Below are 24,017 nucleotides of genomic sequence, written 5' to 3' on the forward strand. Positions count from 1 at the left end.
GGAACCCTCTTACACTGTTGGTGGGAATGCAAGTTGGTACAGCCACTTTGGAAAACAGTGTGGAGGTTCCTCAAAAATTTAAAAATAGAGCTACCTTGTGACCCAGCAATTGCACTCCTGGGTATTTACCCCAAAGACACAGATGTAGTGAAAAGAAGGGCCATATGCACCCCAATGTTCATAGCAGCAGTGTTCGCAATATCCAAACTGTGGAAAGAGCCGAGATGCCCTTCAACAGATGAATGGATAAAGATGTGGTCCATATATACAATGGAATATTACTCAGCCATCAGAAGGGATGAATACCCAACTTTTACATCAACATGGATGGGACTGGAGGAGATTATGCTAAGTGAAATAAGTCAAGCAGAGAAAGTCAATTATCATATGGTTTCACTTATTTGTGGAACATAAGGAATAGCATGGAGGACACTAGGAGAAGGAAGGGAAGAATGAGGGGGGCGGAATTGGAGGGAGATGAACCATGAGAGACAATGGACTCTGAGAAACAAACAGGGTTTTAGAGGGGAGGGGGAAGAGGGGACTGGTTAGCCCGGTGATGGGTATGAAGGAGGGCACGTACTGCATGGAGCACTGGGTGTTATACGAAAACAATGGATCGTGGATCACCACATCAAAAACTAATGATATATTGTATGGTGACTAACATAACATAATAAAATTTAAAAAAAAGTTTTAAGTTTCATCATTGGGGTGTTTGAGAAAAAACTAAAGTTGTTCATGAGAAAAAAGTTCTTAAAATTATTATTGCTTAGCTCACAAATAAAATAAGGTGATTCCATTCTCAAGCAATAGAGGAAAAAAACAAGTTCTTTAGAGGCAGGGATGAATCTGCATCTGAACGTGCCATGTGACCAATCACGAATTTGATAAGACTCTTGGAAAAATATACTGACAGTACTTGAGCTGGCCAGCTCCTTCGATAACAGGGAAACAGACTGTGGTCTAAACACGTGCTCCTCTTGATTTCAGAACCAAATTCAGCACCCCCCTCCCCATGGCCATTGAGATACTAAAGTTATAAAATCAGATCACCAATATTAAACTGGATTTGGACATTCAGAAAACAATATATGCAAGCCCTATCACTCACATCACAAATTATGGACCATATATTTTAAAATCACAATCTATGGATGTGCATATCAAAATACCTGCAGAGAATTCAAGAATCCTGTGACTTTAATTTCTTTTAAAGATTTTTATTTATTCATTTGAGACACAGAGAGAGAGAGAGCATGAGCAGGGGGAGAGGCAGAGGGAGAGGGAGAAGCAGGCTCCCCACTGAGCCAGGACCTGACGTGGGGCTCAATCCCAGGACCCCGGGATCATGACCTGAGCCAAAGGCAAACACTTAACCATCCAAGCCACCCAGGCGCCCCAAGAATCCTGTGACTTTTAGCCAACACTTCTAACAGACTTAACTCTGAAGCTTTCTTAGCAAAAGTAGGAAGGAAACCAAATAACACTGTAAGCACACCATCTCCCATAATATGAATTTGTTTAAAATTAAAACCATAAAAACTGAAGAATGAGATGGAAGTCTAGCTCTGTAATTTCCAAAAATGTTAAACTCAAGCTGCACACAAGAAAACATCACACTGGTGAACTCTAAATGTAGGGCACAAACCTGACAAAAAAAAAAAAAAATAACAGGAAAAAATATATAGGTCATACCTTAACAAATGCCATGACCATTTTTTTTCAGAGGAGACAGGAATCATTTAAAATCATTTGTTAATTTAGGGGTCCCTGGGTGGCTCAGTTGGCTAAGTGTCAGACTCCTGATTTCAGATCAGGTCACGATGTCAGGGTTGTGAGATCAAGGACCAGAGTGGGGCTCTACACTCAGCGCAGAGTCGGCTAAAAATTCTCCCTCACCCTCTCCCTCTGCCCCTGCTCTCTCTCTTTAAAATAAAGAAATAAAATCTTCAAAAAAAAAAATCATGTGTTAATTTAGATATTAGCTTAAAAGAGAGAGAGCGCGCACACAGGAGCACACAAGCAGGGGGAGCGGCAGGCAGAGGGAGAAGCAGGCTTCCCACTGAGCAAGGAGCCCAATGTGGGACTTGATCCCAGGACCCTGGGATCATGACCTGAGCCAAAGGCAGACGCTTAACCGACTGAGCCACCCAGGCGTCCCAACTTAGAAGTGTTTCATAAGGAAAAAAGAAACAAGATAAGATAAAAGCACTTTTAAATATGCAAAGAGGAAAATTTGTGCATTACTTTGCTAATATATAAATTATTATATTGTTATTTTATATTTTATATTGAGGATAAGCCTAGTTTAAAACAGGTTTGTTCAACATATCTACTACTTGAAAACAAATATGATTTGAGTGTTTAACAAACATTAAGGAAATGTTGACCCTAGACCACCAAGAGAAGAGATACATAAAGCAAGGAGAGACTGACCTAAAAGATGGGTCTGTTAGCTTAGTCTATTTCTTATTTATTTATTTATTTATTTGAGAGAGAGAGAGAGCGTGCGAGAAAACAAGCAGAGGGAGCTGCAGAGGGAGAGGGAGAAGTAGGCTCCCCGCTGAGCGGGAGCCTGATGCAGGGCTCCAGTCCAGGACCCTGAGATCACTACCCAAGCCAAAGGCAGACGCTTAACCGACTGAGCCACCCAGACACCCCTAGCTTAGTCTATTTCTATTAGCTTAGCCTATTTGCTGACAGCCAGAGTTTCCAAGCATTAAACTTAAACTCATCGACTGGTAGAGAGCTCTTAGCTCTGAGTAGAATGGAAGCCCTAAGTAGCTTTCTTAATGCACCATCGGCCATCATCTACTACTAAGGGCTACACATATTGATGGGACACTTAGGACCTAAATCCTTTTAATAAACACCAGCTAAAGAAAACTGAACTAGCTGGCCATACAAATGAATCTCTTAAGAAAATTCAAAACAAAACAAAAAATTCCATCAAGTTCCTTCCACACATGGAACTTTTACCACACTTCAAATTACTAATATATGGAGCATTTTTAAGGTAAAAGACCTGAAAACAGGCAGGCAGAACATATATGGAACTGCATAGCCAAAGACACACGGATGGGAAAGCACGATTTATTACTGAACAGTTCTTCTTGGTTGAAAAATACAAGTAATAAGGAGAATAAAGGTAGAAAGGTAGATTGGGGACAGATCTATAAGATATTTAATATATATTTGGTATAAAACACGAGTATAAATGTTGGGAGAAATTTGGTGAGGCCTAAAATTAAAAACATTTATTTACAAGCCTGAATTCAATTACATAAGGGAAAAAAGTGTGGTTTTGTTACTAGAAGAAAGAGAAATCAGAACGTTAGCACACTGTGCTTGGGTTTGCCAGTGAGTTCACTTTTAACAGTGGCAAAAAATACCCTACTTCAGGATCCCCCAGACAAATGAAGAACTCCTGTGTTTACCTTAATTATAACCTTCTTGTAGAAAGCACTGTGAATTAGCATCTTGATTCCAAGGCAATCTGATGTTCAGTTATAACCATTTTTTATGTCATTTACTGAGTGCTGACTGTGTGCCTGATATCCTGCTACTTACTCTACATGGATTATATTAATAACGTCCCAAGAAACTATTCACAAAACCAAAAATTATACAACTGGCAAAGAACTTATGATGTTTCCAACTTACAGAAAAGGGAAATGAAGAGTACATCAAGTTTCCACGAAAAGTAAGGGAGATATGTATATCAACTCCTTGATTAAAAGCATAAACCAGGGACGCCTGGGTGGCTCAGTTGGTTAAGCGTCTGCCTTCGGCTCAGGTCATGATCCCAGGGTCCTGGGATGATCCAGCCCCACATAGGGCTCCTTGCTCGGCGGGGAGCCTGCTTCTCCCTCTGCCTACTCTCCCCCTGCTTGTGCGCACTCTCTCTCTCTCTCTAATAAGTAAATAAAATCTTTTAAAAAATAAAAATAAAAGCGTAAACCAACTAAAATCTTTGCCAGGACTGAGAATACAGAAAACAGTAGTGAGCAACAGCATGTACAGTGTAAATCCACTATAATAATGTCTAAGACACAAGACATAACCATTTCTTGCAATTTTCCCCTTAAAACAGAAAGAACAAAACAGCAGCTGTGAAATCACCCAGACTACTAAAAAAAGGGGGGGGCTCGGCACCTCTTAAAACAAAACAAAACACCTATCTCCTAATCAGCAGTACGTGCCAAAAAAAGGCAAGTCCCCACAGACTAGCATTCATGGTAGGGCACAGTTAGAGAAAAAACAGGATGACAGTGGCTATCATGTGGCCAGAAACCAATCCGTCAGCAATTTGTTGCACGTGAGATCACTTTCTCTCCAGAGAACGCGCGTTCCTGGGGCGGATGGACCTGGTCTGGCAAGCCCCCACCCGGAACAATCGCCGGGTGGCGCCTCTCGCAGGGCGAGCCTACATCCAGCGCCCCCCCCCCACAGGTAGAAGCAGCCCAGCAAGCAGGAGGAAATACTTCCAAGCCGACAGATGCAGGAACTGAAAAAGGAGGTCACGATGCTGAGAGAATAGATTTAACCCTTTGGTCACTGGGAACCGCGAGGACTAAGGGGAGCGCGCCAGAGCCCTCGGGGTCGGGGGAATTCTTTCAGTGGGGCGGGTGTCTCCGGCGGGAAGGCCTCACAGTCCTTCCAGGGCCCCCTCCAGCCCTCAGATCGTGCCAGACTTCTCCAGACAGCCCAGCCACCTCGTCACGAAGAAACTGCTCTGCGGCTGCACCCAACACCTTCGCCGCCCGGAACCCGCAATCCTCCTCCTTTTGGTTTTCTTCCAAGGCTCCTGCCGGTGGACAGTGATTGGCAGACCTCGTCAAAAATAGACCCCAAGCCCAACTTTGCAACGCTCCCTCGGCGCAGCCCCCGCCTCCTTCCGCTCAGGCCAGCCGCGTCCCGGCTGCAGCCCCTCAGCCTCCGGCGCGCGAAGGCCCCGGAGCCCGCGCCCCCGGCCCGGGGCCTGCGGGGGGCTGCAGACAAAGAGGCTGCGGCGCCGCCGCGGCCGCCAGGACCGTCCCCTCGGGGACAGCTCCCCCCCCCCCCCCCCCCCGCCCAACCCCGCTCGCGCGCCGCAGCCGCCTCGCCTCACCGGTGGTCCCCGGGGCCCGGGCTCCCGAGCCCGCCGCTGCAGCCGCCCGACGAACAATGGCAGGAGAAGGCGCCGGCGCCGAGACTCGGGCCCTCTGCGGCTCGCGGGCCCGCCGGCTGCTGGCGGACTGACTGACTGACTGACTAACCCACCGGCGGAGGGAGGGAGCGAGCGAGCGAGTGAGCGAGCGAGCAGTCGCTCCCGGCGCGCGCCCTCCCGCCTTCCCTCTGTGAGGCGAGGCCGCCTGGCCCGCAGCCAGCCAGCCCGCGCGCGCCCCTCCCCCTCCGTTCGCCACAACATTGTAGTAAATTTCTATTGGACGGCGCCTGAGGGAGGAGGGGGCCGGGCCCGCGGCCCGTCAGCCCATTGGCTGAGGACAAGTTCTGGGCTCCTCTAGTTTCCCCCCTCCCCTAGGCGGGTAAGGGCCCGGGAGGGGAAGGAAAAAGAGGGAAAAAGGCAAGGGGCTGGCCGCGTGTGCGCAAGCGCATCGAACTCGCCCTGGGAGTCCGGGTGGTTCCTGGCCCCTGCAGCACCCACGTGGGGAATGAGGCAGCTAGTGGCCGGGACCGAGGTGAGGCCCTTTCCGCCAGGAGGAGGCCCAAGTAAGAGGCAGAGATTTGAAAGCCTCAAGGAAAGCCCAAGGCTGACTGCCCACTAATGCACCTCATGATCTTGGGTAAGTCACTGAGCTTCTCTGGGCCTCAGTTTCCCCGTCTACTAACTTGATGGTGTCTAGGCGCCATTCACACCTTGACATTCGTGGAGGCCTTACCTCTCCTGGCAGCTGTGTAAGGCCCAACACGGAAGCTGAATGTTGTGGCCACGCCAAGATTTCACCTGTCTTTTGCATTTAAGGGTCTCCTAATTCCACGTTGGCACCCTCAAAATCATAAAGACCTAGCTTCCGAGGTCTGCGCTCCAGCTGAACTTAAGGTTGCTCTGACAGTTAGCCTGATGTGCCTTTATTTCCTTTCCGAAGTTTCAGAGGCCCCTTGACCCTTCACACTCCCTGCCAGGCTACACTCTGAAAAGGCTGGGACCCCCCAGAACAGAATGAAGGCTCATGTTTTAAACAAGGTCCCCATAAGGTAAGATAGGTTCTGGTATTCCCATTCTAGGGATGAAGACACTGAGGCAGAGAGGCTTAGACCTCTGACCTGCCAGGATAAGAAGCCAGGCCATCTGACATCAGAAGCTGCCTATGCAAACTTCACCGTCTCCTGGTATCTGATCACAGCCCCCTCCCATCTGCAGCTCAGCCTCTAGAAACAGACACCTGGGTTCAGTTCCCAGCCTCCAGCCCTCCCTCACTGTTTGGACTTCTCTGTGTCTGTTTCTAACCCCATAAAAGGGGATAATGATAGTTCTACCTCATAAGAGTTATTGTAAGAATTAAATCAGTTAAAATATGTAAAGGGCTTAGAACAGTACCTAGCTCATAGTAAGATCTACGTAAGTGTTCATTATTACTGCTATTCGGAGACTAAAATATGGACTGAGGTGTGGAGCAGACTAACATAATAATATGTTTGTTAAGCTCTCAATTGTTGTCAGCACTGAGCTGAGCACATTGCATGAATTATCTGTTTGAAACATCCTAAGTGAACCACTTGAGGACTACCTGACTACCCTATCTAAAACAGCCTCCACCCACATACCCTTGCCCTTTTTTTTTTTTAAGATTTTATTTTTAAGTAATCTGTACACCCAACATGGGGCTCGATCTCACAACCCCAAGAACAAGAGTCACATGCTCTACCAACTGAGCCAGACAGGCACCACCCTCTGCCTTTTATTTTAAGATTTTATTTTCACCTTGCCCTAATTTGCTTCATAGTCCTTACTTCTACCTGACTTTCTATATATTTAATTATTTGTTGCTCCTCTCAATACATTTTTGCAGTTTAGATCCACTAAATGACAAGAGGAGAGGGATTTTGCCCCTCTTATTGATCTTCCAGAACAGTGCATACTCAATAAATATTTGTTGAACAAGTGAACAAAATTATCCCCGTTTTATAGATAGGAAGCTGAAGCCTAGTAAGGTCAGGTGACTTGGCTAGGGTCATTCTGTGTACTTGAGGTGAAGCACCTATTCTTGAATATTCTGGTCCCCGGCCTCAGGTTCTCAGGTTAAGCCATACTTTTTTTTTTTTTTTAAAGATTTTATTTATTTATTTGACAGAGAGATAGAGAGCACAAGTAGGCAGAGTGGCAGGCAGAGGGAGAGGGAGAAGCAGGCTCTCTGCTGAGCAGGGAGCCGGACATGGGGCTCGATCCCAGGACCCTGGGATCATGACCTGAGCCGAAGGCAGCCGCTTAACCGACTGAGCCACCCAGGCGCCCCTAAGCCATACTTTTGATTCAGGGAACTCTACCCTACCATGTCTGTGCCTAAGAGGCTTCCTCCATATCAGACCTGGAAATCTGGTACCATGAATGATAAATCCTGAAAATCAATCACCAGATGGCTCGGCATGACCACTATGTTATCCAGCAAATTCAGATTCATAAAAACCACTAGTCTCTATGCTATGAAGTGCTAGCCAATGACACATCATATTTAAAAAGGCTTGTTTGGATGAATGGAGTATGTAGTACTTAGCAATCATCACCCCGAAAAAAAGTAGGGGTCTCAGGCTAAGAAAAAAATAGCTAGACTAAGGCAGGTATAAACCACTCATGTTCAGAGTGCTCTGCAACACCACACCAAAAACTGTTGGCATAGGCTTTAGAATCACAAGACCTGAATTCCAGTCTTCACTTTCAGTTCTTAGCCTGGAGATGAAAGGGCTTTGTAAACTCTAAAGTATTATGCATACATGACTGGTTTTGTTATTAATTAGGTTATATACCATCACCTATTAGGCGAAGTGCTCAACCCCTGAGTGTAGCTGGGCCCACCACACAGTAGGGAGTGGGGGGATAAGTAATGCCCAGTCTGAAGGCAGAGAAACTACCCAAACTACCCGTAGTCATGTGCCCAGCTGCCCTCTCAAGAAGAGGCCTCTGCAAACCAGACATCCAGTTCCAGTTCACCCTACAGAGGCAGCCCCTGGGTCCCAAGGGTAAAGGTCCCAAGCACCATCCCTGAGGCTGATTTTCCAGACAGAAACTCAGCTCCCTGCCTGCCTGCTTCATGCTCACATCTGGGTGGCGGTTGTGCCATACTCCAAGCCCCAGGTTGGGGTCTTTAGGGGCCATCTCTAACCCGCCTGCCAGCTGAGCCCACCACTGCCTCCTCCACCACCCCTCCTGTTCCTTCCTAGGGAATACAGGCCCTGCTAGCTGCCTGTCAGCCCCTGGAGCAGTCAAGGGCACTAAGAAAAAAAAAAAAAAAAAAAGGAAGAAAAAAGATGGCTTGAAAGGGTCCTAATCCTTTCCCATTGCAAACTGAGCTCAAACACCAGCTACACAGAAGAGGGTGAAATTAGGTGGTGGACAGTGGGGAAGGCCAGGGATGGTAGCTGGGGCCTCCGATGACCTGGAAGAGATGAGGTCGGGAGAGAGTGGGGGTAGAGTGGGGGAACAGTTGGGAGTCTGAACCATTCCCAAATCTGGGACGTGGGCGGATTAGGGACACAGCTGGCCTTACGCCCCAGTGACAGGACTCATGGAAAACATTTGTCTGTGGTGCAGGGTGGCAAGAGATGAAGAGGGTTTAGAAAAGCTGGGCCTGCCAACAAAGTGTTCTGAACAGTCAGTAGTGAATAAAAACCAATCCTCGTAACAAAAGTACATGAAGTAGAGTTGTCTTTCCATCCTGCCCATGGTCATAAAATTGCAGTCATTTTAGACCTTTTAAATGCAAATGATTAACAGGCTATGATAAGGAAAATTGCTGTTCATACAGTGGTATGTCTTTCTAGGCAATTATTTTTAGTTGTAGTACTTGAATTATTCATAGAAAATATAGTTAAATAAGGGGCTCCACACAGTCAGTGGAGCGTGTGACTCTTGGTCTCAGGGTTGTGAGTTGGAGCCCCAGGTTGGGTGTAGAGATTGCTTAAAAATGAAATCTTTATTTTAAAAAAAAGAAAAAAAGGAAGGAAGAAAATATAGTTAAATAAGAAGAAAAAAATTATATCACCATAAAATCATCAACCAGAAATAACTACCATCAATATTTTGGTGGGGGACTTCCCTTCTAGTACCTTCTCTTACATGAATACTTTTTCTGTATATTAAATTAAGTCATAAGAAATTGCTGATTGTATAAGTTAAAAATGGTCAAGCAGCAGCCACTGTGTATAGTTCAACCTAATGCTTTTTTCAAACTTAAATCATACTGTTTTGGGACTGGGTTTTTCCACCTAATAATATACTGTGACATTTGCATCACCATTTTTAACAGTGCCCTCAAGTGGATATACCATAATTTAGTTAACCCAGATGTCCAACATTTAGGTTTATTGCCCATCTTTATCTCTTTTACTCCACAAACATCGTTTTCTCTAAGCATACATATGATTATTTTTTTTAGGATGCATGGACTGCAGGCATTTTTTTTTTTTACTTATTGCATACAAGGCTGCCTGTTCTGGTCATTTTTGAGATAAAGGCCAAAGAAATCAGCATGTGCAGTAATTTTATACAATACCTTGTCTTTTGTATTTGGAAACACAGAGCGGGGCGCCTGGGTGGCTCAGTCGTTAAGCCTCTGCCTTCCGTTCAGGTCATGATCCCAGGGTCCTGGGATCGAGCCCCGCATCGGGCTCCCTGCTCAGGCGGGAAGCCTGCTTCTCCCTCTCCCACTCCCCCTGCTTGTGTTCCCTCTCTTGCTGTCTCTCTCTCTCTCTCTCTCTCTCTGTCAAATAAATAAATAAAATCTTTAAAAAAAAAAAAAAAAGAAAGAAAACACAGAGCATGCTTTGACCTCTATGACACGATGCACTTTGCTTGCAAAAATTGCATTAAGCTTGGTCCTAAAGCACAGTAAGAACAAAAAATGTGACTGGACATACATACATTGGAGTTGGCGAGTTATGTCCTTTCTGCTGTGAAGACACTCCAAGAAACAAGGGGCAGAAGGGAAGGAAGTTGAAAGTGTAAGAGGACCCAGTAGACAGTAGCTAAGACACTCCTCTAGGCTTCTCAATTCACAAAATGTTAGAATTGGCTAGGCCCTTAGAGATCATCAAGCCCAAGCTGCTAACTTTTAAACAGATTGGGAAGTGGGTGCAGCACCGGAAGGGACTTGTCCAAAGTCCCACAGCAGAGAGGAGCAGAGCCCAGACTTGAGCACAGGTCTTCTGACCCCTACTACAGGATTCTGTTCCCCACCTTCTTCTCAGCCCACCTACATTTCCCTTCCAAAGCTGCAGGCCAAGCTAAATTCTACAGCCATAAAAACCTAGGAATGTCTGAGCTGGAAGGGCCCTTAGAGATAACTTATTAATAAGAATAATGACAACTGCATTTATTAGGTATTTACTGAGTGCAGGGCACCTACTAAGTACTTTATATGCATTCATTGCCTTAAGCCTCATAGCGATCCTGCAAAGTAACATTACCCTCAACTGCAGTTGAAAAACCACAGCCCAGAAATGTGAGGTGATTTGCCCAACATCGCACAGCTTAAACCAGGTCTGTCTGATACCACTGTCCTCTGCTGCTTCCATATCACTCTCAGAAAAGCAGTTTGGAAATGTTATGAATGAGCAACCCCAACCTCTGTCCCGAGACCCCAGGGAAAGGGTGTTGTGGCTGCTTCTGACTACAGCCCTGGGACGTTCAAGGAGGGACCACGGTGACCCTCCGGCCACGGAGACCTCCGGTGACCCTCCCCAAGCTCCTCCTCTTGCCAGCTGGAGTGAGCCTAATGACCCTGATCCAGCAAAGCCTCCGGCTCCCTCAAGCTTAACCCATTAATTCTCTCTTCCCAGGGCCAGGTATCCTCTAGGTCTAGAGGGTTTCCCAAGAAACAAGGGGAGAGACTCAGTGCCACCAGCTAGCTGAGCCCCTTCTAAAACGGGTGAAGTCAGCCCGGCCCAACCCTCACCGAGGAGAGGGCAGAGGAGGAGCCACAGGGAAGCAGGCAGGCCTGAGCACCTCCTTCCTACAGGCACTGGGGGTCGCAGAATGAACGAGATGAGTCCTGAACAATAAGAACAGTCACCATTACCATCATCCCATAAATGGGTGATGGCAAGAAGAGGTAAAAGGAATGTGGGCTGTTGAGGCAGGCAGATCTGGGTTCAAATCAGAGTTCCACCACTGAGATGCTAAGTTGAGTCTACGAAAGTCCCTTCTCTTCTCTTCCTTGTCTATAATATGCAGAAAACATGTGCCAAACACTGTGTACCAAGTACTTTTTATATACAGTACGTCAGTGAACCTTCACAATAGTCCCTTGAGGAAGACATGACTAGAATTCCCATTTTACAGATGAGGAAGCGAAACACTTATCCACGATCACCCAGCTAATAAGTGTCCAAGACTGGATTCAAATCCACATCTGCCTGGCTTTATTGCTAGCACTCTTCTTACGATTTACAGATTGCCTGCATTTCCACAATGGTCATTGTACTAATACCAGCAAAGATGTACAGTGTAGGGGCACCTGGGTGGCTCAGTCGTTAAGCGTCTGCCTTCGGCTCAGGTCGTGGTCCCAGGATCCTGGGATCGAGCCCCGCATCAGTCTCCCTGCTCAGCGGGAAGCCTGCTTCTCCCTCTCCCACTCCCCCTGCTTGTGTTCGCTCTCTCTCTGTGTCTCTCTCTGTCAAATAAATAAATAAAATCTTAAAAAAAAAAAAAAAGATGTACAGTGTACTTGCTAGGTGCCTCGGTACCTTACCTGCCTTCTCTTATTTAATTTTCACAACAACCCTGTGGAGTGGGTAATATTTTAACACCATCTTATAGCTTTGGAACTGAAGTCAGAGAGATGAGGCAGGTTGCCCAGTGTCATGTAGCTAGGGAGGGGCATAGTTGGGAAGCCAAGTTCGTCTGACTCCAGAACCCTATCCTTTGCCCACTACACTATCCTGCTCTTTCCAGTGAGGCCAGGTAGGTGTCTCTATCTCTGACAGATGAGAAGGTGAGGCCTTGCAAGAGATAGTGAGTTGTCTCTGGTGACCCAACAACCAAGCAGCTAAGCAGGGAATTAAACCCAGGCCCCTGAGTCTTAAACCCAGGGTTACTTCCCTCACCCATAATACTGAATCCTGAGCATCAGAAAATGCCCCTGTCCACTGGATATTTAGAAACCTTATACCTAGCTCCCTCAGGGAAATTGGGGAACCACCCCCCCCCTTTATACCAGGCAGAGAGAGCTGAGGGTGTGGAGGAGAAACTTTGCAGGGTACTACCTAGGGAAGACAGCGGTGAACTGGCTACCCATGTGCCCAGAGCTTTGGACACCTCTCTCTTGGTCTGCCTAAGCCATGCACCCCTGGCTGGGAAGGGGGTAGTTACAGAGGAAGCTGCATGAGGCCTGGGCTTCCCCGGCTGGCACAGCTCTTTGCTGTGATTTCTGCTGAAAAACAAAAAGCTCAATCCTCTGGGCCTACGTGCTAATTACCAATAATGACATAATAACCATTGTGGGCCCAACAGCCAAACAGCCCCAACTAGAAATTCTGCATAGCTCAGGCTCAGGAACAAAAGATTTGGGCACTCCAGCTGAAACTGATGCCCTGGCAGAAAATGTCAGAAGCAAAAGGGCTTTAGTGTTGACCCAGCCAAAGTATTATCTGGCAAATGGAGAGGGTGATGGCCACTCATACAATTACTTATTGAGAATTATTTATCTGCATAGCATAGTGCCAGACCCAGAGAGAAGAGGCTTCATTTATTCATTAATTCACTCCACAAATATTTATTTAGCACCTACTATGAGCCAAACACTCTTCTAGATCCAGGGGATATAACACTGAACAAGACAGACAAAAATCACTGTTACCACTGAGCTTACCATTCCACTGGGGGGGGGAGACAAACAATAAACAAATGTTCACTAAAATACAGTATGTCAAAGAATGATAAGTGCTATGGAGAGAAAAAAAATAGGCCTGGAGGGAAGACAGGGAATGTTCGTGTTGTGGCAGGAAAGGGTCTTACCATTTTAAATAAGATAGGAAGGGCCTTACTGAGCAGGTGACATTCAAACAAACAAACAAAAAAAGTTAAGGACATGAGAGAGCAAGTCATGAAAGTATTTGGGGGTAGAGAGTTCCAAGTTGAGTGAACAGCAAGTGCAAGGGCCCTGGGGTGGAAGTGTGCCCAGTGTATTTAAGGACTTGCCTGAGATCATAGGCCCAGTCATTAACAGAGCTGGGAGAGGAAAGGAATCATACACAGACTGATCACCCACTGTGTACCTGAACTCTCTTAAGCCTTATGACAACTCTGGAGGCAAAGATTACGTTCACCATCTCACCATTTCCCAGATAAGGGAGTGAGACCCAAAGAAGAGAAGTAACTGATCCACATCACACAGCTAGAATGGGCAGGTCTATTTGACCCCAGCCTGCTGGCGCCTCCCTGCTTCTCTTCTCTGTGTCCTCCCCATGCAAATCCTAAGTATCTGTTGAGTGAGTAAATGAATGAATGAACGAACAAATGAATTTCTCAAGCCCTGCCCTCTCAGTGAACTGTTTGCAGACCGGCCTTCTTGTCTCTACTAACCGTAGAATAACAACAACAGTAAATTCCAATGTGCCAGCTGTGGACTGAGTATTTACCTGGATTTCCTAATTTAGCCCCAAAAGCCCCCCTTAGGTAATCTTAAGAGAAGGTGCTAATATTTTTCCCACGTTATTAGTGAGAAAACGAACGCTCTCGGAGGTAGAACTCCCTAGAGGTCCCACAGTTGGTAAGTGGTGAAGCTGGGATTTAAACTGAGGTCTGTCGGCTCCCAAATCCCTTCTTTTAATCCTATAATATTAGTAGAAACCTCTGACATCAATCCATTGCCTTCTTTTTATAAACCAGCAAACGGAGGCTCGGCCAGGGCAGGTGAAGAGCTGGGGGAGGGGTGTGGCCCGCCAGCCCCCAGTCTAGCAGCCCTTCTATTCCACCACATGGGGGCTGTGGACCAGGTTTCTTCTTCTTTGCCTACCCATTTCCCCACCTCCGCAGAAGTCTTCCTGTCGCCCCAGCTCCCGGAGGACAGTTCCAGGGAGCTCACCCTCCACCTCAGCCCCCTCAGCCTAGGCCTGGGTAAGGCAAGACCCTTCCGACTCTGCTTTCCCAAAGTGCTTGCAGTGGCATTAACCAGAGGCAGGGCAGAAGGAAACTCTGTCCTCATGTGGCTCCTGGAAGGGAGATGATGCAGGCTAGGTGCCAGGAGGGCAGGATGGGCTGGGGGCAGGGGCCAAAACCAGGCCGAGGGTGAGGCTAGAGTGTTCCAGCCAACCAGAAGAGGGGGAGCGGGGGAGGAGGGTAAAAGATGCTGAGCCTCTGGCTTTGAAACCGATTCACTGGGTGTCAATTGTTCAACAAGAAACTGTATCAAGGCCCTAGACTGGGAAGACGCAGGAAGAAGGTTCTTAGAGGCGGCATTTATAATAGTATTAACACTACGGACCGACCACTGAAGCCTCATAGTGCTCAGCACTGGACTAAGAGCTTTATCTACGTCATTGCCAATCCTCACAGTAAAATCAGCCCCATTTTACAGCAGAGGACACCGAGGCTCAGAAAAGTGAAGTGACAGCCAAGGTCCCCACATCACACCCATTCATAGGGTAGCACAAAAAGGGTCTCAAGAACTGGGTCCCTGCTGCGTGACCCTGCACCATCAGCCACCCACTCGGATTTGGGGTTCCTGCATCTGTACCAACAAGGACTTGGTCAGCAGCCTCTACTGTAAACTCCAGGAGGCTCAGGTCCAGGTCTGCCCAGACTTTAGGGCCTCCCACAGATACGGGACACCACACTTACTCTTCTCCCCGTCACCCAGAAAAAAAGGGCCTGGTTATCAGCTTCCAGGGGAAAAAAAAATAAAGCCACAGATTTTCAAAATATTTGTCCCTGTTTCAAGGCTGCTGCTGGCTTTGGCCTCCAGCCAGGAAGGGGCCCCTGGGGTGGGGAGTTGGGGGGAGCCCAGGTCTCAAGACTGAGAGTCCTTGGGCCTGAGGCCAAGGGGGGCAAGGGGCAGATGGGGGCGAGCTGGGCAGTCAGCCAGGACCCCTCTGGAGATTTGGGCTTGTTTCTTAATCCTTTCCTCCCTTTGTTGGCCAGAGCGGCTGCCAGGAGAGGCAGGGGAAACAAGCGGGTGGGACCAAAGAGATTGAGGAATCCAAATACTGAGGACTGAACTGGAGCGCCTTTTTGTGGTTGTCCATTACATGGAGACACTGTGCAAGGCCACCGGCGAGGACTATCTCACTGAAGCGACCGCCCCTCCCCATGAGGAGGGCCAGCTGTCCCCATTTTACTGAAGTGAAAAGTGGTGCAGACAGGGCAGGTGACAAGGGCCGGAAACACAGCTCATCAGCGGCAGAGCCGGCAGGGAGCCCAGGTGGTTGACTCCCCAGTGAGGAGGCAGCCACTGGGACTGACTGGGGTTGGGAGAGATGGGGAGATGGGGGGAGTAGGGTGGAAAGGGCCCTAGCAGTCCCAGAAGAGCAGGCAGTTCTGAGCATGATCACCTCCAAAGTGACCGTCCCAAAGCCCTGCATGATCTGGGCCCCGCTCTCCTGCCCCGCCTCCTCTCCCATCACGGCATCACCTCACCCTTTTCTGTTCCAGCCACACCAAACGACGTTACATACGGACGTGCCCTGAGCACATTATGTGGATTTAAGCCTTCACACATGCTGTTCCCCATGCTTACAAAGTTGTTCCCTCCACTGCCCGCCTAGAGAGCTCTTATGTGCCCTTCAAATCCCAGCTCAGATACCCGATGCCTAGAAAGAGTTAACCACCTACTCAGCTGGGCCCACGCAGAAGCTGGGCTCATGGCAGGAACCCCCCGCAGAACCCAGCACGAAGTCAGTGCTCAATAAATATTTGTTGTCTCTAGACATTGCATTTTATCACTGAATCTGTGAGGCAGGCAAAACAGGTTTTCTTGAGGGCAAGAGAGAGGGAGTGACTTCCAGAAGTCACGCATTCAGTGACACTGGTTGAGCTAGAAGCCAGGCCTTCTCTGCACCACATGGCCCCTGCCTGGCCCCCACCCCCAAAGAGCTCTCTCATCCCAGCCGGACCAGCCAGGGTCACCAGAAGTGACCCCCAAGGCAGGAGTCGGGGGCATGGGCCTCAATGGACTGAGGTCTTGCCCGAGTGTCCAGCTCAGACATTACTGCTGCCTGGGGGAGCTGGGGCAGAAGGTGGCGAAAACAGACAAGCGGCTTCATCCCCCAATCCAGGTCTGGCTCCTCCTCCTGGACATGTGCCTCAGCCAGAGACTCCAGCAGGCCCCGTCACCCCACAGACCCTAAGAGCTCACTCTCACCTCTTGCCTCTCCTGCCTGCCCGCCGCAGTCCATGATCACATCCTGCTGGCTCGGGTCCTAAACAGACCTCACATGCACCCACTGCTCCCCATCTCATGGCTCGGTCCCAGGCTGCATCTCAGCGCCCCTCACCTGCGGAGTTGCCCCTGCCTCTCCCCTCCCATTTGTTGTCCATATCAGGCAATCCTCCCAAAATATAAGCCTGACCATGTCGTTCCCCTGTTTCATATCTAATGGCCCCCCACTGGCTCTGGGACAAGTCCCCCTAGCTCTCCTAAGCCTGTCTCTCTAGCTGCATTCCAAGTGCAGGTCATGTTTGTACCCTGGCAAAACAGTTCCTTCCACTAGGAATGCCCTTTCTCCTGATCTTTGCCTGAGGAGATAGTCACAGTTCACATTTCAGTGCATCGATCAGAGGTGGAGGTGGTAGTTCTGGGTCCTTCCCCCAAGCTAGACTCTGAGCTGGGGCAGGCTGGGGAGGCAGAGACCTCACAGATTCATCTCGGTGCCCCATGCCCAGCACAGGGCCTGGCACGGAGGGGTATGAGGGAAAGCAAATGGCTAGGAAAGGGAGGTACATGCTTACTTCCAAGAGGCCTCCTCCATCCCTTAACCCTACTGGTGTCTTTCAGAACCTGTCAGACTAGCTTGCTACCTACCTGTCCCCAGCAGGCCCCTCCCAGACCCAGTCTCCACTGTCCCAAGAGGGCTATCTTTGTAATCCTAAAATAACACTCAAAACTATAATAATAACAATAATTACTATCAACGCTATCATCGGGTACTCACCTTGTACCTCATTGCATTATTTAATCCTCATAAGAACTCTAGGAGGTACATAGGTTCTTTTATTATTCCTCTTTTATAGATAAGGAAGCTAAGACTCCAAGAGGTTAAATGTCTTGCCCAAGATCACACAACTAGTAAGCAATAGATAGGGAATTCTAAGCCAGGTCTGCCTCTCCACCAGTATGCTATCAGGCCTTCTCCTGCCTCCTGTTGACCCTCTCTGTGAGACTCTTAGAGCACCGGCCTGAGTGGGGGTATGGGGTGTGTGTGTGTGTGTGTGTGTGTGTGTGTGTGTGTGTGTGTGTGTGTTCAGGAAACAGTCCTGTAGCCCTCACCAGCCCTTTGCTGAGCACTGAAGGTAGAGCAGACTCGGGCACAGTCTCTGCCCCCTAGGGGAAGGTAAGAGAGTTTTACGCTAAGAATTAGGGCCTTGGGGTGAGCAGACTTGGGTCTGAACTCCAGGTCTACCCCGAAATAACTATGTGACTCTGGGTAACTCACTTGATTTACTCAGTACCAGTTCCCACACCCATAAAGTGGGGACCATAATGCCTGGATTGCCTGGAGGACTAGATGAGATAATGCATCTGAAATAGCATGTAACAACCCACCCAGCATATGAGAAACATCTGATGACGATAATACATACGATGACTACAGACTCCCCGGATCCTGACGCCAAGAGGGGATGGGATTCTCCAGGGCCCTCCCCTGGAGCCTCCTCAGCCAGACCCAAAAGTAATAGTGATTATAATGCCTGATCCACCCATTTGCTCATTAAATAATTCTTCAAGGGAAGTGTCCTTTAGTAACCCTATGCTGGAGGTGAGGCAATGGAGGCCCGGAGAAGGTAGGCTACTGAATCAAGTCCTGCAGCAAAAGACTGGGACCTCTACTGAGCTGCATCCACACTGGGTAGAGCCCAGCCCTTCGGCCAGGGCCCTGGCCAGGCTGCTGGAGAGTCTGGGGCTCCTGACTCCTGGACTGTAGTCCCAACTGGGTGGGAAGTTAAAATAGGTGAAAGGAGCAAAAAAGAGGGATACTTGACTTGGCCCCCTCCCAGAACGAGCTCAGCACTGGGAGGAAACCAACAATTACCAAGCAGGGCCCTGTGCTGGGCACTTCTCACTGGCTCCTTCCCACACCCATGTGGGGGAGGTGTTATGATATGCATGTTGCAGATGAGGTCTCCAAGACAAAGAAGTCAGTGACTTGTCCAAGGTCACACAGGGAGGAAAGTGGCAGACTGGGAGGCAGAGACCCTCTTAACCCCTCCCACCTTCAGCCCCAGACCTCCCCAGCCTGCCCCTCTCTCCTGGGGAAACCTAGAGGCTCCGTTGCTCCCTCCCCCGAGTCTAGTTGCTCAGGCCCTCTCTGTGCTGATTGATGGGTGTGGTACTTGGCCCCACCCTCAGTTCAGAGCACCCAGAGCTCGCTTAACAGAGCCCTCACCCTTGGGCACCTGGGTGGCTCAGTCGTTAAGCGTTGGCCTCCAGCTCAGGTCATGGTCCCAGGATCCTGGGATCGAGTCAGGCATTGGGCTCCCTGCAGCGAGAAGCCTGCTTCTCCCTCTCCCACTCCCCCTGCTGGTGTTCCCTCTCTGGCTGTGTCTCTCTCTGTCAAATAAATAAAATCTTAAAAAAAAAAAAAAAACAACAGGGGCGCCTGGGTGGCTCAGTCGGTTAAGCGGCTGCCTTCGGCTCAGGTCATGATCCCGGGGTCCTGGGATCGAGCCCCGCATCGGGCTCCCTGCTCGGCGGGGAGCCTGCTTCTCCCTCTCCCTCTGCCTGCCTCTCTGCCTGCTTGTGCTCTCTATCTCTCTGTCAAATAAATAAATAAAATCTTTAAAAAAATAACAAATAAATAAAAAACAAAAACAGAGCCCTCACCCTAAGGAACCCCCCAGTCTAGGGAGCTAAGAGAGAACTCCTGTCCACTGAGCCCTCTGATGGTGGTCACTTTCTATCAATGATCCATTTAATCCAACACAAAGCACGGTGATGGGGCATAGTGACAGGGAATGAATAAATATCCTCATTCATTCGGAAATATTCATTGAGTAGCTACTAAACGGCAGTGAACAGATACACAAAAATCCCTGCCCTCCTGGGGCTTACATGAAGAAAAGAACAAACATGCCATGTCAGGTAGCTGTCAAGATTCCCAATTTACTGATGCGAAACGGACCTGTGAAGAGCCCCCCCGCTACAAGGGGCAGAATGCAGATTCCTGACCATGTCTGGCCCCAAACACCTTTGCATTGGGTCACATGTCTCAAAAATCACCACCCGCGGGGCGCCTGGGTGGCTCAGTCTTTAAGCGTCTGCCTTGGATCCAGCCTGGCATCGGGCTCCCTGCTCCTCGGGGAGCCTGCTTCTCCCTCTCCCACTCCCCCTGCTTGTGTTCCCTCTCTCGCTGTGTCTCTCTCTGTCAAATAAATAAATAAATTCGTTAAAAAAAAAAAAAATCACCACCCAGTGTGCTAAGTATCTGGAGAGAAGTCAGCTGGTTGTGGTAGGATCCAAACGTCACAGAATGCCCTCCCTCAGTCCCCCTCCCCCTGCCCCACCGCTAGGCTCCTGGACACCTCCCAGTGGCCTCAGCGCTGCAGGACACACGTTAGAATCAAGCCCGAGAGGTAGTCTTTAGGCAAACCAGGACTCACCCAGCAGCAGCCGGTGGGGTCGTGCAGCCCGTCGGGGAGAAGCCGGGAGAAGCCGGGGAGCCATCACCATGACCGCAGGGGCACACGGAAACAAAGAACAGCAGTGAGACACAAGCAAGACACTCTTTGGGGCCCCTCTTCATCCTGGGCCAGGGGAACATCCTGCCCAGCTGCTGCCCCCGGGGCTCTGCTAGGGCAGACACCCCCTTAGTGGGCAATCTGATCATCTGATAGCATACCCAGAGCTCCTCCCAGCCCCAGCCCACGGGAGGCAGCGGGATCCCTGTAGACAAATACTCACTGAGCACCCACCGTGTGCAGGGTACTGGGGATACAGTCTGAAGAAGACAGACGTGGCCTCTGCACGCATGGAATATACAGTGCAGGGAGGGGGAAGGCGTGTGACTCCTGAATGAGTTACAACGGTGATGAGTGCCTCAACGAGGAAGCTTACGAACCTGGGTTCAAACCCTGGCTCTCGCTCACTAGCTTTGTGACATGGGGCCCATCTTCTTAACTTCTCTGTGCCTCAATGAGTCATCTGTAAAATGGGGATAGCATTAGTGCCCACCTCCAGGGTTGTTGTGAGGATTAAGTGAGTTAATATGTAGAAAACATTTTGCACAATGCTTGGCACACAGTAAACTGTTCATAACTGGTAGCTACTGTCATTACAGGGAGCTATAGGCCTGGGTTTTGGAGGGACCTAGTGTGGGTCAGGCCACCACCTACCTGACAAGGTAGGGATTAAAAGAGACAATAGAAGTGAAGCTCTGGGCCCGGTGCCTGGCACGTGGTAACCAGTTGGTAAGCGGTGGTGCTATTTTTAGGGCTGTTCTCCAGCAGGTCCCCGGGTACAGCCTCTCAGCAGAGGGGAGGTCAGAAATGCCCTCTCCCCAAAACATGCACCCAGAATTGCAACTTTGGACTGAAAAATAAATAGCACTCTCACCCAATGCTACAAATATCTCATCTCCTTTGACCTTCACAGTGACCCAGGAAGTGGACAAAGGCAAAATTCTTACTATTCCCATTTTACAGATGAGGACAGTGAGGTGAAGGGACTCTTCTCTGCATGCGCTTGGGTGTGTCCCTTCATAGCTCCAAGCCTAGTTAAGTGGTGGAGCCAGGATTCCAACAGGCATCTGCCTGGATTTTGTTCTCCTGGCCTTCCCTTGGTTTTTTTTTCCCCTGGTGTCTGTAATACGAGCTGCACAGCCCCAGACAAGACTCTGAACCTCTCCAATGCCAGTCCTTTCATCTGAAATACTTATCAAATGGTCAGCCCAGGATCCGAGCTGTTCCTGACCCAAACTCTTCTTCCACAAGCTCAGCCATGGCTACCCTGCCCCTCCCCCTCTCACCTTTTACCCCATTACCAACTTCAGCCACAAACCCATGGGCCAAGGAATGTCTGCACTCAACTATACTAAAAACCGTGTTTTATAGATGGAGAAACTGAGGTCCAAATGTGGGCCAAGGTCGCCTTTCAATGACCAGCTCTTTTACCTGGGCAGACGCCAGGAGGGGCTGGCCCTCTGGGGAAACCCCAGTAGGGCCCTGACCTACAGGTTGCTCCCTCTGCTCTTTATGGGGAGCCCTTTGTGGGTATCCTGTTTAGCTCTGTGGCTAGCAGACCTATAGGTGGTACTTGGGCAGGGCTTAGGGACAAACCCATGCAGTTCCTCTTTGGCTCTACAGAGAAGCTCTGCTCAGGCTCCCCCTCCAGAGATGTCTCCTTGCATCTCTCTTCCTCACTGCCACCCTGGCCTCTGTCTCACCCTGCAGTTGGGTCCCATCAGCTGGGCACAACCCCAGGCAGCAGAGCTCTGGGCCTCCAGAGCCTATACAGCGTCAGCATCTTCCCAGCCAGGCTGGGATATTCCTGCCCAGCACAGCCAGCCAGGCTCCTGGCCAGGGTCCACTCTGCAGAGGGGGTGCCGGCCCTGCCCTACCAGGAACCCCACCCACCCCCACCAGTCTAGCAGGTGCAGCAGCCTGGGAGCCCTGGGAGCTTCTTTTGGCACCTGCAACCTACAGGAGGGAGGCCAGCCTAGTCTAGGCCATGCAGGGATGGGTTGATCCGGAGACAGATGGGTGTGGCACCTCTTTACCTCACTGAGCATCACCCCCTCATGCAGATGCTCCAGCTGCCTCACACATTGCTGGGACCTGGCAGGCCCGGCCTGACTCCTAATATACAGAGGAAACCTCAGGGCCTCCTCACTCCGTTCCCTTCTTAAAACACCCTCACTGGCCTACTCCGGGACCAGGTGTCATTCTGGTCACTGCACACTTATTACCTCATTTGATTGTGCTAATGCCTGTGAGGTCTGGATTATTGACTAAGGAAGAACCTGGGACTCAGAGAGGGGAAGTGACTCATGCAAGGTCACACAGCAAAGTGGCAGGGCCAAGATTTAAACCCAGTTCTGCTGCATGCAAAGCCTGCAGGGCACCTGATGTCCCCTTTCCTCCCACCTCTCTGCTCCCTAAAGCTTCTGGATCCCCTTCTTCCCAAACCTTCCACCCTTCTCTGCAAAGTCTCTCCTGCCACAATCCCAGTCAGAATTAATCTTTCCCACCTCATGGCTGCTATATAACAGCTTGTTTACACACACCCAGCAGCAGCAGGGTCCAGGAGTTATTTCTGAGGTGTCTGCCTCACTGAAGGCAGGGGGTGACCCCAGTACATGCTCCTCAGACCTGACAGTCTGTCACCTCTATCTCCACGCTTCCCCTACCCCCAGGCAAAAGTCCTCTGACCCCCTCCTGTTGACCCTCCCCACTCCCAGCCTCCTGCCCAGGCCTGTAACTGGGGTGAAGGTAGGGAGCTTGCTGAAACCTCAGGGGCTCTGTGCCAGTGCTCTGGCCCTCCCTCTCCCCTTCAGTAGCTGAGGATCTGACCCAGACCTGACACCAGGCAGCTCTCACAGGGACTCCCAGCTGCCCTGAGCACCAGGCCTGGCCAGGCATTGCCGCCTCCTTCGGGAGAAAAGGGCTCCAGAAGCAGGGAAGGGGCTGCCTTCAGCCCTAGTCCGTGAACGTGAGGGGTCACATTCAGCCACTCCCACCCCAGGGAAGCTGTGGGCCTTGAAATACCCCCACCCCCCAACCACCACCACCAACCCTACAGGAACAGTCCTACCCTCCCCGCTTCTGGGGCAAGCTTGGGCTGGGGTCTGTCTGCAAGTCCCCACCTCCAATTTGCTGGAGGGGAGAACTCTAGCTCTACCCAAAAGAGGTGGGGTCTGCCGGAAAGTGTACGTTAAGACGAGAAACTCGCGGGGTAAGACTGGGGATAGGGACAGGACAGCAGAGAGAGGAGAGATGAGGGACACGGGGAATCGGGGGGGATGAGAGCAAGCAGGAACCTGAGAGCGACAGAGAGCCTGGGGAGACCAGAGACCGAGGAAAGTCCCCGAGACCAAGCCTGGAAGGGAGCGTGCGGGGCCGGGGCGGCGACAGGAGGGCCATCCTGGCTGGCACAGCTGGCACCCCAGCTCACAGGTCCCTCAGTCCGGAAACTCAAAGTCAGTTACGTAAGGGCCGGGGCCAGGAGCGGGGTTCTAGGCCCGGGGGGCCCCCCTCCCGCTGAGCGCCGCCCGCCCTCCCGCTCCGGCCAGCGCTGCGGCGGGCCGGGCAGGAGCAAGCGGGCCGGACAGGGCGGGGCTGGGGTGGGGGGGGGGTACCTGGGGCCGCAGCACTCTGCAGAGACCCGCCCGCGGAGACCTTACCCGGGACCCCCCGCCCCAGGCAGGCCGGGACCGCGCGGGACCGCCAACCGCAGGCGTCCAGCCCCGGACCGAGCTCCCGGACCCCTCTCCTCTCGCCCGCGCCCCTCCCCGCACCCTAAACTTCGAGACGTCCAGGCCCCTGTGGACCCCAGTTCTGGGGCCGGGACCCCGAGAGCCCTCCTCCCCTGACCCTTAGACCGTGGCCTCGCCCCTACCGGGACGGCACGGGCCCTTGGGGGTGGGTCCATCTGTCCCTCACCCCGTCCCTCCCGGGGACCCGGGATCGCCCCTGGACAGTCCAGGCTCAC

At 50.4% G+C, this 24,017-nt stretch overlaps 1 protein-coding gene across 12 annotated transcripts in view; it reads right to left on the bottom strand.

Annotated features, from left to right (window-relative positions):
• The window catches only part of EPB41 (erythrocyte membrane protein band 4.1), a 203,040-nt gene that overhangs the window by 178,872 nt on the left and 151 nt on the right, over window positions 1-24,017 (bottom strand). For 2 of the 12 annotated variants that reach the window (XM_073903067.1, XM_073903065.1), the window contains exon 1: window positions 19,973-20,244. The exons of 2 other annotated variants lie outside the window; for them this stretch is intronic. In XM_073903067.1, coding sequence (XP_073759168.1) covers window positions 19,973-20,199 — 227 coding nt within the window. In that variant the 5' untranslated portion in view covers window positions 20,200-20,244. Of the gene's footprint in view, window positions 1-5,113; window positions 5,313-19,972; window positions 20,245-20,273; window positions 20,514-23,709; window positions 23,973-24,017 lie in introns of those variants that run through there. 8 more of the 12 variants (XM_073903076.1, XM_025856028.2, XM_073903074.1 and 5 more) reach the window with 7 other exon arrangements.

This window comes from Callorhinus ursinus, unplaced genomic scaffold (assembly GCF_003265705.2).
Source record: "Callorhinus ursinus isolate GAN/ISIS: 27379988/994484 unplaced genomic scaffold, GSC_fseal_2.0 scaffold18, whole genome shotgun sequence".
In the NCBI taxonomy this organism is placed as follows: Eukaryota; Metazoa; Chordata; class Mammalia; order Carnivora; family Otariidae; genus Callorhinus; species Callorhinus ursinus.